At 38.3% G+C, this 19,175-nt stretch overlaps 1 protein-coding gene and 1 long non-coding RNA gene across 2 annotated transcripts in view; one reads left to right on the plus strand and one right to left on the minus strand.

Annotated features, from left to right (window-relative positions):
* The window catches only part of GNAI3 (G protein subunit alpha i3), a 38,414-nt gene extending 24,765 nt beyond the window's left edge, over nucleotides 1-13,649 (plus strand). Inside the window, exons 4-9 of the mRNA XM_025935239.2 lie at nucleotides 1,284-1,441; nucleotides 3,663-3,791; nucleotides 6,893-7,022; nucleotides 7,438-7,591; nucleotides 12,170-12,383; nucleotides 12,473-13,649. Coding sequence (XP_025791024.1) covers nucleotides 1,284-1,441; nucleotides 3,663-3,791; nucleotides 6,893-7,022; nucleotides 7,438-7,591; nucleotides 12,170-12,360 — 762 coding nt within the window. The 3' untranslated portion in view covers nucleotides 12,361-12,383; nucleotides 12,473-13,649. The remainder of the gene's footprint in view (nucleotides 1-1,283; nucleotides 1,442-3,662; nucleotides 3,792-6,892; nucleotides 7,023-7,437; nucleotides 7,592-12,169; nucleotides 12,384-12,472) is intronic.
* The window catches only part of LOC147578228 (uncharacterized), an 85,081-nt gene extending 68,892 nt beyond the window's left edge, over nucleotides 1-16,189 (minus strand). Inside the window, exon 1 of the long non-coding RNA XR_015254966.1 lies at nucleotides 16,121-16,189. This is a non-coding gene — a long non-coding RNA (uncharacterized LOC147578228). The remainder of the gene's footprint in view (nucleotides 1-16,120) is intronic.
* Between the last annotated feature and the right edge of the window lie 2,986 nt (nucleotides 16,190-19,175).

Here is a 19,175-nt window from a genome sequence, read left to right on the forward strand (position 1 = left end):
ATAGTTATTTGGAAATCTCTTGAGGAAGATAAATGTGAGATTTGAGGTGGAAAAGCATCCCATGAGACCTGGGCTTATTTATTTAAGATTTAATTTTATTTCTTAAGTACTCTACACTCAATATGGGGCTTGAACTCAACCCCGAGATCAAGAGTTGCATGGTCTACTGATGGAGCCAGCCAGGCACTCCACAAATTCTTCTTTTTAATCTTTTTTTTTTTTTTTTTTTTAAAGATTGAGACCTTAGTTTAGTGTTAAACTTAGTTGAGTTTTAAACAAGTAAGGGTGGGTAGAATAAAGCAAAAACAATCAAGAGTTCTCATAGCCCTTTTCTGTCTTCTCTACAGCTCACATGTTTCAGGTTTAAAAACTATAACCACTTACAAAGCTCTGTCTTTGACTCATGAGTTTTGATCAGATCTCTTTGTAACTTTTTTTTTCCTCTTTATTTTTTTTTCCCTTTCTCTCAGAGGATTATTACTCCTTGGGGAATCTAGAAACTGAATTTTTCTCTGAGGGATTTATTTCCCCCACTAGGCTTCCAGACTTCTTAACTATCTCAATTTCCTCTTCTTCCTGTTCTTCTCTCTGAGCCGGAGGGGAAGAGAACACTTTTTCCTTAAATACAATTAATGTTTTACTTGCTCTGACGTGTTTAGACTTTACCTCTTACATGTTAGTTTATTCATTTCTGTTTTTATTGTAGGCTTCCTTTAACAGAATGGGAATATGTTCTATGTGCCCATCTCACAGACCAGTTTTTTCTGTTAAAAATCATGATTAACCAGGGTGATTTGTAGGGTAGTCAGAAGAGATCTTTTCAGGGGATGGTGGTATGTGGTAGAGGGACTGAAATAATTCCTCACCTTAGCTCTGCACCTCTAACTATAGTAGAGTGAATAGGGGGAATGACTTCATTGTAAATTCTCTCAGACTGCCCTGCCTGGAAAGGTCTCTTTAATACCTCTCTTGAAATAACGTAACATAAAGTGTGTGTGTGTGTGTGTGTGTGTGTGTGTGTGTGTGTGTGTGTGTGTGTGTGTGTGTGTGTGTATTTTTGAGAGAGAGTGAGTAAGCAGGTAAGGGGCAGAGAGAGAGGGAGACAGAGGATCTGAAGAGGGCTTGAACTCACAGACCATGAGATCATGACCTGAGCTGAATCAGACGCTTAACCGCTGGGCCACCCAGGCAGCCCTGTGTATGTGTGTGTTTTACAGAGACTCTCGTCAGATCTTTAAGAAATGGAGAATCATTTGTCTCTCTTTCTTAATTGCTTTTTTCAGGATGATGCCCGGCAATTATTTGTTTTGGCTGGCAGTGCTGAAGAAGGAGTCATGACTCCAGAACTAGCAGGAGTGATTAAACGGTTATGGCGAGATGGTGGGGTGCAAGCTTGCTTCAGCAGATCCAGGGAGTATCAGCTTAATGATTCTGCTTCATAGTAAGTAATTTTTCCCTGTGAAACTATAACAGAAAATAATTTGGTGACCCTAACAAAGTTCATTGTCCATAAGGAAACATTTAAGTAACAGACACTCTTAGAAGTCTATAGTATCTCTTGTAAAGATGGTTTCAGTTTAGGGCTATATAGCCCGTGGTCATTTTGTATGACTTGGAGAAAAATGTTTCCTCTTGAAATGTAAATGGGAGAATTGGCACGATGAAAAGTAACTCCGTGTTAGTTTATAATAAGTAAATGAAATAGAGAAATCTTTTGCAGCTGGATCTGGGATCTCTTCCAATGCAGTTTAAGTTCCCTCTGCATAAGGACTTTGCCAGCTAGTGAGGGAAATTAGAATAGTGATATCCCTTTTTATGCACCCAGCTCTGTGACTGGGCTGCACTATGGATTTCTCTGGTACTAGTCATCACTTATAAATCTTTTGCCAGATCACAATAGTAGACTTTGTACAGAAAGAGAATGTTGAGTCTTGGAAGGAAGTCAAAGCGTCTATTTGTCAAGGAAATTCTCTTAAATGTTACATATTTAGAGAATTTGTAATTGATACTTGTGCTAGGCTATTACATGCTATCCTATTTTGCTTCTTTTACAATACGTTTATTTATACGACCTGTATCCAGAATGTATTTTTTGAATGTGCCTTTTGGGGGCTTGGTGAGTTCTTGGTACCTGTATGCATTTCTGTATTAATTGAAGGCACTTCTGAGCATTAAGGTATTTTCTTCAATAATCTATTTTCATATTCTTCTAATTTGTTCTAGAAAGAAGTTAAATTAAAAATTTTTTAATGTTTATTTTTGAGAAAATGAGAGAGACACAGAGTGTGAGTTGGGGAGGGACAGAGAGAGAGGGAGACAGAATCCGAAGCAGGCTCCAGGCTGTGAGCTGTCAGCCCAGAGCCTGACACCGGGCTCGAACCCACAAACTGAGATCATGACCTGAGCTGAAGTTGGACCCTTAGCTGACTGAGCCACCCTGGCACCCTGAAAAAGTTAAATTATATTTGAAAAACTTAGTTATTATTTAAATGAAAACTTAACTTTAGAAACAAGGATCTTTTAATATGTTTTAGTTGCAAATGTTGGTAGTTTCAATAATTCTTGCAATAGTCATGAAAGGTAGATTGTAATTATTACCTTTTTTAAAAAAAAATCATACTTCATTGAGCTCTGAATCGTCTAACTACACCAGAGAACATGTGATTTATAGAGTTTTTTCCCCCCTGAGTTTTGGTTGAGGCTTGACTAATTCCTTAACATTAATAGTAGTACTTAGTTTTATAGAAGCTCGTTAATGATTCACTTATAATGGTGCCACCTGTTCTTCAGTTTTCTAGCCAAAAAAATCTTAAAATGTTTTTTCAACGTTTATTTTTATTTGAGAGACAGACAGTGTGCGAGCTGGGGAGGGGCAGAGAGAGAGGGAGAGAGAATTCCAAGCAGGCTCCAGGCTCTCTGCTGACAGCAGCAAGCCTGATGTGGGGCTTGAACTCATGAGCCATGTGTGAGATCATGACCTGAGCTGAAGTCGGATGCTTAACCAACTGAGCCACCCAGGCGCCCCTAGCCAAAAAATCTTTAGAAACCCTGAAATTACCAGAATTTTAATTTAGCTTTGAAGCAGTCTTTTAATTATTTCACTGAATACTTACAATTTGTTTTTGGACTTAGATTTTTAAGAAAACCACAAGTTTTCCATTTCATGAATGAAAACAGGAAATATGGAAAAATGGAAAATAGTTCTCATTTTAATTTTAGTAATGTAGACACCATTCTCTAATGTCCTATCAAACATCAGAGCCTACAAATGACCCATTAACCGTAAATGTCTGAGGGCTTTTGGTTTTGTTTTCGTGCTGTGCAATGCGCAGTTGATTCAGTATTTAGCATTAAATTTCAGGAATCTTTCTTTAATAAGAATAACATCTCGATATTTGTTTTTAATTGGCCCTCATAGTTTAGTTTTGGTAGAATTAAAACCACTTTTGTGTGGTATGTATAGAACTTTAATTGTTCTGTGCTAGGTTCATGCTTTTTCTCATGATGATTTCTGTGATACTGCAGGTCTGATTTTGTTCTGCCACTTTAGTGACAAGTTCAGAATCTACTTTTGGTAAGGAACGAGTTTATAGTTTAGTCTGTTGACTTGCTGTGCACGTGGTTGGCTTCACCAGGTAAAAATAAATGTATTTTTTATTTAGTTACCTAAATGATTTGGATAGAATATCCCAAACCAACTACATTCCAACTCAGCAAGATGTCCTGCGGACAAGAGTGAAGACCACAGGCATTGTGGAAACGCACTTCACCTTCAAAGACCTATACTTCAAGTAAGTCCTCAATTCACCTTTTTGCTAGATGTGCCAAAGACAGATGTCTTTCCTTTAGTTAATCTCTTAATCAGGGTAAAATTTCTCTAGGCAATATTCTTTGGTTTAAAAACCTACCGTCATGTTCGTCAGCCAGTATTTGAATGTTTTAACTGAATGGGGGCCCAAACCTTTCTTCTTTGTCCAGATAGCATAAAATATTTTTGTCCATTTGGAGGAATTTAAATTCAAAATTAAATTGTAAATATCAATAAAAGTAATCATATGGTTATCGGTTTATTTTATTTTTATTCTTTTCAGCTGCTTTTTTGTTGGAATCATCAAAACAGGTATTGAACGTTTGTCGTTTAGAAAGGTAACAACAATACTAAGGCTAGAAAACTAGTTTTTTGGCTTAGTCGTGTGGCTTTGTTCTGCCATTTTGATATTAAAATAGAAATGCTTTACTCACCCATGTCAATCCTTCCTTACTGGAGTGCATTTCCCTTTAAGTTTAATGGAATGGAGCTGATACTGTCATGGCTCTTGGACTGCATTGTGCACAGTATCATGCACAACTGAGTTTTTAATGTAGTATAGAATGGAAAATCAATCTGGAGATAGAGGTATTTTGGGGAAGTATGATGATATAGAAAAAGTGGTTGTTTTAGAGAGAGAATTCTAGGATATGAATACAAAGGACTTTCTCATTAGCATTAGTTATTCTAAAATAGGCTTCAGCTTATCTGTGTGTTAATGGTCTTTTGTAAATATTAGAACTGTCTTTTTGGTTCCCACTTTCTGCTTTTGTGACCTTTGAGATTAGGAGTAAGCTTTTCCCCTTCAATATATGATGTTCTTTCCAGTTGCTTCATTATGCTTGTATGTAGCCTGTGATACTCAGCAGTGTCAAATGCAAATGTAACTTCTAGCTAGGAGCTTCTCAGTTTTTTTCTCTCCGAAAATATTTGCTTTGCAGGATTTGTGAAATCCACACGGAGTTTAGGTATTACTAGATTCCAGTGGAGGTCTTGAAATCTTAATAAACCAAAACAGGTTTGAAACATGGTGCAAAAAAATAGTAGTTCAGCTGAATATTGGTAGAATAGGAGAGCTACTTCTCTTTAGCACTGATGAATTTATCTAACTAGAGTAGCAAAGACCATATGGATTTATCTATCACCCATGAAGCCATAAGAATGAGATGCCTTTCGTGTACAGTAAGATTAGTAATCCATTTATAATTAAATGCGGTGAACTTTATTTAGTGCGGGAAACATTCTTGTTGATGTCATGGATTGATCTTTAGTTGGGTAAATCCTGTTGGTCTTCTTATGTCAGGATCAGTAGCCAGGCTTCGTTAAGGTGCTGTACCCACTTAATTGTTGGCATGTAGATATCTTGTTATGAAGTACTATCACTTCTTCCTTTTCCTCTTCTCTCTAGGCAAAACCACTATCCATTCATTCAAACATTTATTGAGCATCTGCTATATGCAAGGCATTGTGTAATTGCTTACTTGCCTCTCAGTTATGAGGTAATGTTTATAAAATGTTCATCTGTTAGTAAATTATATTGTAAATGTTAATATGTACTAAAAGCCCACCTTGGGGACATCTTAATATTCTTCCAGTTTCATGGACTTTGTAGAAGAAAATGAAGGGGTAAGCTGAAATTATTGGTGTACCAGTGTGTCTCCCCTTGAGAGACTTTTATGGTGATATATATGATGTCCGCTTTCCTCAAACCTATAATATGACCCTGTATCAAAGCCAGCTTGTGATTGTATCATTCCAGTTGTCATGACCAAAGGCTGGAAAAACAAACGAACAAAAAAAGGTGCTAAATCAACCAAAAGAAAAGGCTGAGTCATGAAGAGATAATATGATTGTTCTTTTCAAACGTACATTGAGAAATTACTCAGTGATGTCTTATTTCTCTCAATTTCTCGGGGAAAATTCTTTGGAAATAGACCCCTCGTCACCACTGTCGATCTTGACATACTAAACCTACCTGCATACCTCCTCAGACACTGGTACCAGCTAACAGACAAAGCACTGCAGGTGTTCCCCTTACTGTAGGAAGTAGATGAGGATGCTGTTGACAGAAGTACAGCAGTTGAGCCAGGATATTAAGTAAGCCCCCCAAAAGGGAGTGGTGGAATGAAACTCATCTGGAGTGGAACATAAAGTTTGTCAACAGCTTAGTTAGCTTTAGATGAGACCTAAGAGTTCGGAGACACTGGCTAAATAAGTTTGGTTTTTAGATATTGGGTTCTTAGAGTCCTACCCTGAAATACAATTTACCTTCTCCATAATTAATCTCTAAAATATTTTTTCCTTAAAATAAGGAACCTCAGCTTTAAAAAACCTCAGCTTTAAACCTCGGCTTTAAAAAAGGAAGACTTTTTTTTTTACAAAGTAAGGGAAACAAACATTTTGGAAGCAGAATGCAAGTTGGAGATTTCTAGTTTTTCAGTGTTCTCTTTAACTAAAGAGTAAACCATTTCGAGAGGTAGAGTGGTGGTGTGGGTAAGAGCCAGGGTGCCGGAGTTAGAGTGCCTGGGTTCAGAGCCCCAGTCCCCATTTGTTAGTAGTGTGCCCTTGGGCAAATTACTTAACATATCTGTGCACTGGAGATAATAATTGTACTTACAGGAGTGTTGTGAGGGTCAAATGAGTTAATGCATTTAAGATGTTTAGGATTGTATCTGGCACCATGGTAAATGGTAAATATTAGTTATTCTTGCTGTTATCTTAAGTTATATTATTTAGCTCTTCATTTTTCCTGTCTTTTTTTCCCCGTCTTCCTTTAATCCATTTCAGTGCTTATTCTGCTGATTTTTGAGATATAATTTCATCTGATAGAAGCTTTGATAGAGAAGGCTCAGCTAGTTATTTACAATGAGAATTTTGATTATCCCTAGATTTTATTTGCTCATGTTATTCTCTTTTGACCATGGATTATTATTTTGACTACATTTTATCTGCTGCTTGTTTGTCTTTTCTGTTATAAATGGGGTGTTCCACATGCAATAGTGGGAGGTTCCCTAACCATTTCAGTTTAGGGAGAGGTGTGTTTGTGACCTTGCTGAATTTGTGCTTTCTTTCCCTTTACTTCAGGATGTTTGATGTAGGTGGCCAGAGATCAGAACGCAAAAAGTGGATTCACTGTTTTGAGGGAGTGACAGCAATTATCTTCTGTGTGGCCCTCAGTGATTATGACCTTGTTCTGGCTGAGGATGAGGAGATGGTATGTTGGGTCTTCTGGTAAAAAGGCAGTCTAATGCAGCCAGGAAATGGAAAATAACTTAGGAAGATTCAGTGCATACATTTGCTCGTTGGACCAAAACTTGATTCCTTAATTTTTTTCCTGTCAGTGGGTTTAGAATTTTAAAATACTGATCCATGCTCTATTAATTCTTAAGAGATATGACAGCACACTGAGTATGTGGGCAGGATTAAGTGCTCTTGGTAGCCATTCTTCTTCCCATCTCCCAACCTCCAAGAATTACAAAAATGAGGACTGGATTAACTTTTGAGTTGTCAGTCTCTGGTTTATTTCCATGAATGCCATTCAGTGCTTGTAAAACTTGTTGGTCTGTTTTTTCATTAACAGTTAATCCACTTTTGCTTTCTGTTACTGACATCCTTTTTTCCCCCCTCAGAACCGAATGCATGAAAGCATGAAACTGTTTGACAGCATTTGTAACAACAAATGGTTTACAGACACTTCAATCATTCTCTTCCTCAACAAGAAAGATCTTTTTGAGGAAAAAATAAAGAGGAGTCCATTAACTATCTGTTATCCAGAATACACGGGTAAGAGATCATGAACGATTTTGTTCACACTTCAGTGGCATTCCTATACCTGCCTTTTTATTTTAAACAATGCATGTATAACGTTATGGAGAGTGTTCACTGGTAGTGGTATTAACATTAAGCATGTGATTGAGACCAGTTAAGTCTAAAGTGCTGTTCCTGACATAATTGAGTTTACTGTGTTTATTTTATATTTCTGTCTTCCTCACTGAGGAAAATAGAGAAAAATAAAAATCAAAATTTGGTGTAAGTATGTTAAAAAAAATACGAGAAGATGCAGTCATTGCACTCAAGACACAGTAGTTGTAGAGAGAGGGGCACACATAAAGAATTTCATTATAGTATGAAATGCTCATTAACAGAAGACGTGGTTACTGCTGTGGGTTCAGTGTCCCTCTTTTTGCCAGAGGAAATGACACTTGGAGTGAGATAACGAGAGGATGAATTAGAAATGATGAGGTAGAGTGAGGAATAAAAGCATTTTAGGAAGAAGGAATAACCTGTAGGAAAATATGGAGGTTTAAAAAAAAAAAAAAAAAAGACATGATACATTCTGGAACCTAGAAGGAATTTGGTATTGTCAGAGCTTAAAGTGGTGGGAGGGAGTTGTTGAAGTGATGGGTGGGATGCTCACGGAGGGCTTTGTATTTCATACTGAGATAGGGGCAAGCTGTCCAAGGATTTTGATTCAGATACATGATGTAGGAGAAGCTGCTTTAGAAAGATGATACAGGGGAGCTTGGATGGCTCAGTTGGTTAAGCATCTGACTTCGGCTCAGGTCATGATCTCACGATTCGTGGGTTTGAGCCCCACATCGGGCTCTGTGCTGACAGCTCGGAGCCTGGAGCCTGCTTTGTATTCTGTGTCTCCCTCTCTCTCTGCCCCTCCCCACTCTCACTCTGTCTCTCAAAAGTAAACATTAAAAATTTTTTTTTTAATTTAAAAAGAATAAAGCATAAAAATATGAAAAAGAAAAGAAAGATGATATAATAAATGGCAATAAAGATGGATAGTAGGGGAGTTGAATTAGTAAGGAGTCACTTAGGATGCAAATAAAAACTTTAGGTGAAGATACAGGGATATATCATAGAAGCCAAGGGCAAGAATGCAGATGTATCTTATGAATGCATTTAGAACTAGGAAATGGAAAAGTGTCAGGGATCCTGGAAGTACTTCTTTCCCCATCTTTTCTTTCCTTCTGTGTATCTTCTTTATTTTTCTCTGCTTACCAACTTTCTGTGCTACTCAGTTTATGTGATATAAGATGGCCCTGCCATGGTCTTTCTCCTGCAGTTAGGTATGTATGTATGTATGTATGTATGTATGTTTATTTTGAGAGAGACACACACACAGAAAGAGAGAAGGAATACCAAGCAGGATCCATGCTCAGCGTGGAGCCGACATGGGGCTTGATCCCACCACCATCATAAGATCATGCCCTGAGCCCATTTCAGGAGTCGGGCACTTAACCATCTGAACTACTACCCAGGCACCCTTTTCTCCTGCATTTAAAAGGTAAGGCTCGGGCACACGGCTGGCTCATTTGGTAGAGCATGTGACTTTTGATCTCAGGGTTGTAAGTTTGACCCCATGTTGGGTGGAGAGATTACTTAGAAATAAAATCTTAAAAACAATTTTTTTTTTTTAAATAAAAGACCGGGCTAAACTGATAATGGTTGGCCCCATGTTCAAATTCCTAGGGGACAGATTCTGGCCAAGGTTAAGCCAGGTAAAAATACTTAGCCTAGTTAATGTCAGGGATGCAAACACGAATGCCAGGGCTGCACCACTATAACCTTTAGATCAGAATTGGATATTTTCAGAGAAGGAGAACTTTTTTTTTTAGCTGAGCAGATACTGTAAATGCTTTCTGTAATAAAGTGAAGAGGGTAGCTAAGGTAAAGAAGCCAGAAGAGTCAAAGGTACTCCCAGAGTTCTGTCTTGATTGGCTGCTGGTGCTGTGGTCTCTAATTGATATTTAGGAATATTGATTTTGAAGTATCTGAAGAACATCCAGATGGGGGTATCTAATAGGCAGGTGTATATGTGGCCTTGGAGTTTTGGGAGAGATTGGGGGTTAGATATATTGATTTGAGATCATGTATAAATACAGCATGGAAATGGATCAGATGACATGGGGTGATGATATAGAATGAAAACAGAAAAGGACCATGGATAGAATGAGAGAGAATTTCAGACTTTTTTGGCAGGAGAGAAAGAAAGGTTTGTATTAGGTATAAAGACGAGAACCAGGAGAGCCAAGGTATCAAAAGCTAGGAGTTTTAAGAAGTGAGTGAGGGGTGGTCAACAATGTTGTGTACAAAGTAAGATACACATTGAAAAATGGCCTCTGGAGTTAGCGGTCCAGGAGATCGTGAATGTTACTGAGAGCAGTGTCAGTAAGAGTAGAGCCAGGACAGTGAGTTACTGAGTGGGAAGTGGAGAAATGAAGATAGGTATAGCCTACTGTAACTTGGATTACAGGGGAAGGAAAGATTTAAGAATGTTCATAAGCTTGGAGGTAAGATTTTATAGCAGAAGAGAAGTAAAAATTGGATGTAATTGATGGAGCAAGATTTGTAAGCAGGTGGGAAAGGAAGGAATCAAGGAATTCCATACAATGGAATTATTATTATTATTCAGCCATAAAAAGGAATGAAGTACTGATACATGCTACAACTTATACGAACCTCATAAACATTATGCCAAGTGAAAGGAACCAAACACAACAGGTCACATTTGTGTGATTGTTTTGTGTGATATTCCCCAAATAGACAAATCCATAGAGACAGCAGATTGGTTGGTGGTTACCAGGAGATGGGGGGAGGTACTGTGGGGAGAATTAGGAATGATTACTTATTGGGAATGGGTTGTTTTTCTGGGTTGGTGAAGACGTTTTGAAACTAGAGAGAGAAGGTGGTTGCATAACATTGTGAATACATTATGCCACTGTATTGTGCACTTGTATGTTATGTAAATTTCACCTCAACTTAAAAGTCTTGGTAGAGCAGTTAAATTTTGAACCAGAAGGGAGACCTCTCTAAGACCAAAGGTATAAATAAGTGGAGATACAGGTAACTTTTTAAGTGAGGTGGTGGGCTAAAAAGTTGAGATGTAGCGTAAGCCCCCTGGCCTTTCTTTTCTCTAGGAATTTGCAAATGTAGTCAGAATCAGGAGAGAGGTGAGTAGAAAAGTAGCCAGGTTTTAAGGTGGAGAGAAATCTTAAGTCGAAGGATTGACAGTGTTCTAGCTGAAAATCTTCCACAGAGCAAAGAGCCCTCAATATCATAGCTTTTTTTTTTTTTTTTTTTTTTGGTGAACTTGTAAGCCTGTCTTGCACTGGCTTCATTCTTCTTAAGAAGTCTCATGGTCCTCATTTCCCAAGTGTCAGTATCTGTTCTACCAGCCAGAATTCGCTTTTCAGTCCCCCTCTCTCCTTTAATATACAGAAGTTCTGCAGATCTCATGAAACCTATTTCAAGCACCTACCAAGCAGTCTTCCTTTATTTCTTTAAATATTCTGTTTAAATAACATTCCTTTCTTGTTGGTATTTGTTGCTGTGTCTAATGTCACTTAATTTCACAAATGTTATTTGTGGAAAACAGCCTCTGGTTTACAAGAATAAAGTATTGTGTTTTTGTTGTTGAGTTTTTCCGGTTCTGTAGTCAGTTTCTAGGGCAATTCTAAAGGCTCACGGGCAGTTAAGATGGTGTAGAAGCGTGTGGGTAAGTGATAAGAGTTGAAAATAAGGTTTTCTTTTGAGCCCCCTCCCCTTTAAAAAATGACAGCTTAATTGAGATAAGTTAATAATTTATATGCCACAGAAGCACATTTTAAAGGGCATAATTCAGGCCCCTTTCCCTTCACATGTACTAGTTTACCTTTCATTAAATTATTGCCATAAGGCTCTGAAGCTAAGCTTCCTTAAAACTGGTATGATTTTGAAAAGAAGCATGACTATTTTGAATTGTTTATGTCAAGATCACTCCAAGGAGCACAAGCTCTCTGACCTTTTCAACAGTTGTGTCCTAGCAACGCATCTTCCTACTTCCCTAGTTTCCTTTTGTACATTTTTGGTTTTTTAGCTGAAAAGTCTAAATGAAAGGGGAAAAAGGAAAAGGCTCGTTTCCCTAGATCTTTTTTTTTTTTTTTTTTTTTTTTTTTAATTTTTTTTTCAACGTTTATTTATTTTTGGGACAGAGAGAGACAGAGCATGAACGGGGGAGGGGCAGAGAGAGAGGGAGACACAGAATCGGAAACAGGCTCCAGGCCCTGAGCCATCAGCCCAGAGCCCGACGCGGGGCTCGAACTCACAGACCGCGAGATCGTGACCTGGCTGAAGTCGGACGCTTAACCGACTGCGCCACCCAGGCGCCCCCCTAGATCTTTTCATGTGATGATTTTGTTTTACTTAGAGTCTGCTCTCAAGAAAGCCTAATGATTATAGAATTAAAGAAATCTGTCTATATTCATTTGGGTTATTCCCTCTCTTCATCAGTCAGTGGGGATGGCCTGACTTAGTTGAGTTCAGGCAGCTATTATAATTTAAACTGAGAATATTGAGTGTCTGCTTCAGGTTCCAATACATATGAAGAAGCAGCTGCTTATATTCAGTGCCAGTTTGAAGATCTGAACAGAAGAAAAGACACCAAGGAGATCTATACTCACTTCACCTGTGCCACAGACACCAAGAATGTGCAGTTTGTTTTTGATGCTGTTACAGATGTCATCATTAAAAACAACTTAAAGGAATGTGGACTTTACTGAAGAGGGTTGGAGATTAATGAAAGGTAAAACTTCAGACAATTTAGTTATAGTGCTCTAGTGATGTCTCTGGACTTTGTAAACTATTCTAATTAAGAATGTTCTTCTTTTCTAGTTATTACAGTGTGGAGTGTTGAGACCAGACTTCTTTTGCTGTCTCATTGGGCAGCTGCAAGCATGAACGGGACCAGGGAATGGCAGCAGCATGCAGAATCTTAGCACTCTTTAGCACAATCTTCTGTATTAGGGAACTCTTAATTGACATAAGATGCTAAAGTCAGACATTGGAATTGGAACGACTGTATAAAGTATGATTCGATCATCAAGACATCACTTGGATTTCATAATCTCAAATGTTTAGGGCCGATGTGAAGTTGAGGTGCTGCATTCCAGAACTTTAATATGTAGCTTACTCTTTTTTTTCCTTCTTAACAAACCACCACTAGTTCATTTTTAAAGTTTTTTTTTTCATCAAGAGAATAATGTCACTAAATTTTATTTCTTTGTTTGCAAGAGAATCTTTATTAAAACACAATCTTAACTATGCACATGATGTGACCAGATCATCTTGAAAATACTCCTCTTAGTAGGAGCTCTTTGTTTTTAACTTTTGGTATGGTCAGAACATCGTATTTCCATAATTACTTAATTCTTTATGGTTATTGGGGCTATGACTATAGCTTTTTTGGATGAAATTTATGTTACTCTCCTGCTCAAAGTACCATCATGGTTTTTAAGTGGTAATTACATTGGAGAGTTCTGTAATAAGATTCTCACTCTCTAACTTTTGTTTAAGTTTATGGTTTAAGGTTAACCTGGTTTATGCTGATTACCAAATTACTAGGTAAATGCTGATGTAGGATGTAAAGTTAGTTTCTTGGATATGGACACACCCAGGGCAGCTGTCAATTAGAAATGCAAATTGCAAAATTCCAAACAGAAACCGTGACTTTGCTGCTACATATCTACTAAATTGACCACTTTGGTTCTTGCTTGTTTGTCTCAGTCATAGGGAGTTCTGTAAAAGATGCCCCTTGTTTTCCATCTTCCATGGCCTTTTCTGTTGGGAAACATCTAAAGTGTATTAACAGTGCATGCTTTTACTTTGTAAATGTGGTGCCAAATCCCTGTTTGCCATTGTTTTTATTGTAGCAATGTTAATTGTAGTAATCCTTAGTCAGTACCTTCTTTTGCCGAAACTCCTGCATTTTGGGACTTTTTCCACTATGTTGTATGTACAGATTTTAATCTGTTATAGTTGGCAGCAGTATTAAAATGGTGAGTAAAGAGTCCAGGTTTGTTCCTGTTTGTAATTAGTCCTTTCTGGAAATATTTTCTTCTGTTTCTTTTTGTTCCTGCTGAATGTGCTTTGGCCTTTGTCTGAGAGTGGGTTTAGGTAGAGGGTTCCCTGAAGGTCTAGTCTTTTGGTGTAGTAGTATTGTTTTATTTTGGCCTGACTGAGGGTCTTATGTCATATCTGTGTCAGTGACATGCAGTCATAATCCATTTTCCGGGTTTACATTTTGGTTTTGTGGAGAGCTTTATTCACCTCGGCCTGTAGGTCCTTTTGTATAATGTACAGCAAATGTCTTTAAATATTGAATGGGCCTTTGGGGGAAGGCAGATGAAGAGAATGTATTGTGAGCATTCCAAATCAGCAGTTTGAGCAGTGCCTTTGGGGTCCAGTCTTTTCAGATTGGATTCTATGTCATCTTTTGATGTGACCTTTTACTAGTTTAAAAAAAAAAGAAAAAGGAATGATGGTCAGCAAAGCTAATTCAGAAAGCAAGCCACAGCACTTCAGTGCCTTTATTGGAATTTTTTTTCTTACTCTTTTTGGAAAAGTATAACTATGCAGATGCTATAACGGTACTATCTAAACAATTTCTTTAGGGCTGGGAAAACTGCATCTAAAAGAAAGAAAATGATCAGCTTCGATTGGTGATTAGTTTATACCCACAATGTAGATGGGACCGATAGTTCCTGTTCATTTTGAATAATCTTTCCCTTATTGTATTTTGTGATCTAGAATCATCTGGAAATGAGAACTCGTGGAATATTGTTTTAACTGTAGTCTTTCTATAGTCAGGGCTAATGGGATGGTGTTGATAATCCAAAATAACAAATAATCTGAATGCGTTAATTTTACTTTGAAATGCACCTTGTATTTTCATTTGAATATGTCTATCTGATATGTTCATTTTTTAGCTTTTCTGTTAATGAAAAAATAGTAATTCTCTGATTTTTTTGCCCCCATACCATTTACATTTTTCTTTATTTACATGAAGATCACCCCCTACCCTACCATCCCAAGTAATTTGTCTAAATGCACATTCCTGGAGGACACAGGGACACAATTCAAGTCATTGGTTTTCAGATATGCCTTAAGTCAAAATCACCTGGATCCATTTCAGAGATTGACTCTTGGCTGGTGGGCCTAGTGATCTATCATTTTAAAAAGGTGATTCTTATCAGCTTTGCAAATCACTGTTGTGTTTTGAAATAAAAGATCTTTTCTAATAGCAGAGCCAGAGTGGGGGTGAAACATCATGTGTACTAGCCTGGAGAAAAAAGGATTGGTATTTGTAATCAAAGAAACTAAAAGTTGCTTTGTGTCTTTTCTGTGGAGAATGCTGGAGGTTTGTGATGGACTGCATTTCAGTATTCATGTGGCCAGGCTTTGGACCATCTGAGAAACCAGCACATCTAAGAAAATTAAATTTTAATGAATAAAGAACAGTAAATAGACCCTCGTAGGAAGGACTGGAACAATAGCTTTATTTTGCTGTTTATTTTGTGCCATCTTCACCTGATTAAAACCTTGGGCTGTAGAAATGCCATTCATTAGGCTCTATTTAAAGAGGATATAGTCTCCTTAAAGGCCAGTCTTGCCTGACCTTACAAACTCAGCCTTGCAGCAGATTTCACCTCCTGGCACGAAAATTCCAAAAACTTTTACAGTTATTTATAAGCAGATCTTGGGATGACATTTCATCTTGGACAGTTTAAATTCTAAGTCTCTAGTTCAGTGTGTCATTTTATTATTGTTTCCAGTGACAGATTGTTATTTTTTATAAAGTGCTGCATTCTAAGAATAGATGGACCAAATTTTAAAAACTATTTTCTTGCCTTGTTTCTTCTTCTTTTATGTGTTCTATTTGTGTTTTATTATATACACATTTTAGAGCATTTAAAAATAACTGCTGGTTCTTCTAATTCATTTGCCCACCTTATATTCTTATATCCTGGCCACTGTCCTATTTGTAGCTGTGACTTTCTTTGTACATTGCTTGTCTAGCCTGACTAGTTGTTTCATATATTTATACATTTGTTTAGCATAGCTCTGGAGAATCGCGTTGCACAGCTTGTTGCTGTATTGGCAGTTACATATAAGGTAGTCTTTCATTCCCATTAAAAACCTCCCTTTGGTTGATCTTTTTTACCCCTTTCAGATGTTCAAATGTTATTTATTTTGAGAGAGAGAGCGCGAGTGTGCGTGTGTGTAAGGGGCAGAGAGAGAGACCCAAGCAGGCTCCACATGTTAGCACAGAGCCCAATGCAGGGCTCGATCTCATGAGTCATGAGATCAGGATCCGAGCCAAAATCAAGAGTAGGACGCTTAACCAACTGAGCCACCCAGGTGCCCGTCGCCTTCCAGATGTTCAAAAAAACCACAGTCCTTTACTCATTTAAATATAACTAAAACAGCACTAATTTTCTTCACTCTTACCACTTAATGAAATCTTTCATATCTTATACTGACTTTAATTTTTTTTTTTTTAAATTTTTTTTTTCAACGTTTATTTATTTTTGGGACAGAGAGAGACAGAGCATGAACGGGGGAGGGGCAGAGAGAGAGGGAGACACAGAATCGGAAACAGGCTCCAGGCTCCGAGCCATCAGCCCAGAGCCCGACGCAGGGCTCGAACTCACGGACCGTGAGATCGTGACCTGGCTGAAGTCGGACGCTTAACCGACTGTGCCACCCAGGCGCCCCTGACTTTAATTTTTTTTTAATGTTTATTTTTGAGAGAGAGAGCATGCGTGCTCGTGAGTTGGGGAGGGGGCAGAGAGAGAGGGAGACACAGAACCTGGAACAGCTCCAGGCTTTGAGCTGTCTGCACAGAACCTGATGTAGGACTTGACTCCACAAACCATGAGATCACAACCTGATCTGAAGTTGAACGCTCAACTGATTGAGCCACCCAGGTGCTCCTCTTATACTAACTTTAAGAACAAGGTTATTTCAGTTTCCTAGTACTGCCAGCTCATTCTCCAGGCTTCACAGTACAAGTCAGAGATCTGACCTGGACCAGCCACAACTCTCCACATAGCTTTATGGCTGTCTAAGCACAAGAGAAAACCAGGCTGCTTAGGGGCCTGAAATCAAAAGTTGATCTTGTTAGCAGTTAGTTAGCTTGTTAGCAGCTAGTTAGCAGGAAGTAAAAGATTTAGGTGAGGTACAAGGCATGAACTTCCTGGATGGTCAAGATCTGTGTTCCTTTACCTTTGTGTAAGTTTTAACCCCCCACCCCCATTTTCTCATAACTTATATGAATTACTTCTGCCAGGAGAACATACTCCAGAACAAGTTGGGACAGCACAGTTTTTTCTGATACTGTGTCAGGCTTACATACCTGGCTCAACTCCAGTCTTCTTAGGAGTGAGACATAATAAAGAAGGTTATATGGTAGTAGATACCTGAGGTGTAAGATTAACATACAAATTCCCTGGCTAAACTCTACTGAATTAAGTCTACTGGTCTTGGGAACACAGAATTGGAAGCAGGCTCCAGGCTCTGAGCCATCAGCCCAGAGCCCAATGTGGGGCTCGAACTCACGGACTCACGGACCGTGAGATCGTGACCTGAGCTGAAGTCAGACGCTTAACCTACTTAGCTACCCAGGCGCCCCGGGAACATGTATTTTTAAATACATTTCTCAGGTGGTTCTGATGAAGCTAACCTGGGCCAACATTTGGGGGATAACTGAATAGGACCCGATGTTAAAGATCAACACAAACAGTAGACAGATTTAACCTTAAAAAATCACTAGTAAACGACTGAGGCATTTTTTATTTGCCAAGGAATCAGAAGCACCTTTTGTATGTGACTTAGAGTGCCGTCCACCCAAAAAATTAGTATGAGAACTGTTAAGTCAAAGAACATTCTTACACTTTTGATACAGAGTATTTAATCTTTATACATAATTAAGACAAAACACTTGAAGTTTCCAAACATTGGTTTAATTTTTTTTTACTGCATTTATTCAGTGAAAATGGAAAGCTACCTCAAAGTAAAGACAAAATCCTGTGACAGAGGTCTAACTATATATATGAAATAACATGAATATTCATTTACAGTTGGTGGATAAAGAGCAAAGCTAGCTAGCTCTAAATTACAGGCTGGAAAGTCCTTTTGAAACAAGGCTAGGGAAAAGATAAATAAGAGGACTGTTTGAGCAGCCAAATAGAAGACTCTTATGTATGTTTGCTGCTAACCCCGTGTTCTCTTCCTGAAAGCTAGTGGAAATCAACAAGGTAGCAGAAATCATCCAATATTAGCAAATAACACTGCTGGGATACACCGTCTCAGTGTATTAGCATTCAGATGTAAGATCTTTGACAGCTGGAATATTAAATTTTGTACAATGTGGCTTATCTCCTATCCTCTACTACCCCCCACCCCACCAACCTCGCTTCCTGCCCCCATACTTCTTTCAGTTATCCAAACATTTTTACCTAGAGGCTTGTTTAAATGTAAGAGAGATTCCCAGTAGACATAACAAATCGCAAGAAATTACCTGTTCTTTCTATTCTTCCTGACTGTTCATCTGTGCTCATGGAGGATAAAGGTCCTGAGATCTCTCAGAATCTTATGGAGAGTTGTTTGTCACTCTGGATTCTGGTCTTTTCCCTGCTTCCAATCATCTATGAAATCTCTGTCTTAACATCTCTCATCTGTTATTTAAAGTTGGACTAAATTATTCCTTCCAGCTATGACATTCTGTAATCCTGAGGCAATCGAAACAACATTTAAAAGTGCTTTTGTAAATATTCTTTATGATACTCAAGATTATACTATACTGCAAAACAAGTAATCTTATAAGGCAGCTCCAACAGTTGTATTCATTGTAGCTGGCCGTCTTTTCTCAGCATCACTTTTCCCATATTCATTTTGAACACCTGAAATGAAGTTCAACTGTAAATTTCTCTAAAATTTGTGCAGCTGGGTAAAAACAAAGGTCTTTGTTTTGCATTTAAATTCAGTTCTTTATTTCTGTTCATACTAGTGCTTGCCTTTTCATGGCCAGATGGCAGAAAAGTTCCCTTTTGCAGTCTGCACTATGTCTGACCTCACAGAGATGTCTTCATGCTTTTACCTAGCAGGATCACCAGAAGCTCTGGCACACTTGCAGTCCCTGGGCCAACACTGAAGCCTGCTGGAATCTGTGCTCCGGGGGCTGTGCCGGGTAGAGAGGGCAGTGGGAGGTAAGAGCTCTTCACCCTTCACCACCTTCTCCACCCAGCATGGCCAGCACACTTTGGTCTACGGCACATCTCCAGTTATAGAGTGGGTTCTCAATGCTGTTATTTCTTATCTCGGGAATGGGGCTACCCTGATTTGGACTATTTGGGGTACATGTTGCGTGAATTTTTTTTTTTTATCAGAGTAGGAAGTGTTACAAGTAAATGTGTCTTTTATATTGCTTTTAAGACTGAATTTGTGTGCTGCTTTTATCCACAGAATGTAAAAGCACAGCTCCGATTCTGTTGTATTCTTTCCATTATATTTTTATTGTGGTAAACTATACATAACA

The sequence above is a fragment of the Puma concolor genome, chromosome C1 (genome assembly GCF_028749965.1).
Source record: "Puma concolor isolate L17-30 chromosome C1, mPumCon1.1.hap2, whole genome shotgun sequence".
NCBI lineage: Eukaryota > Metazoa > Chordata > Mammalia > Carnivora > Felidae > Puma > Puma concolor.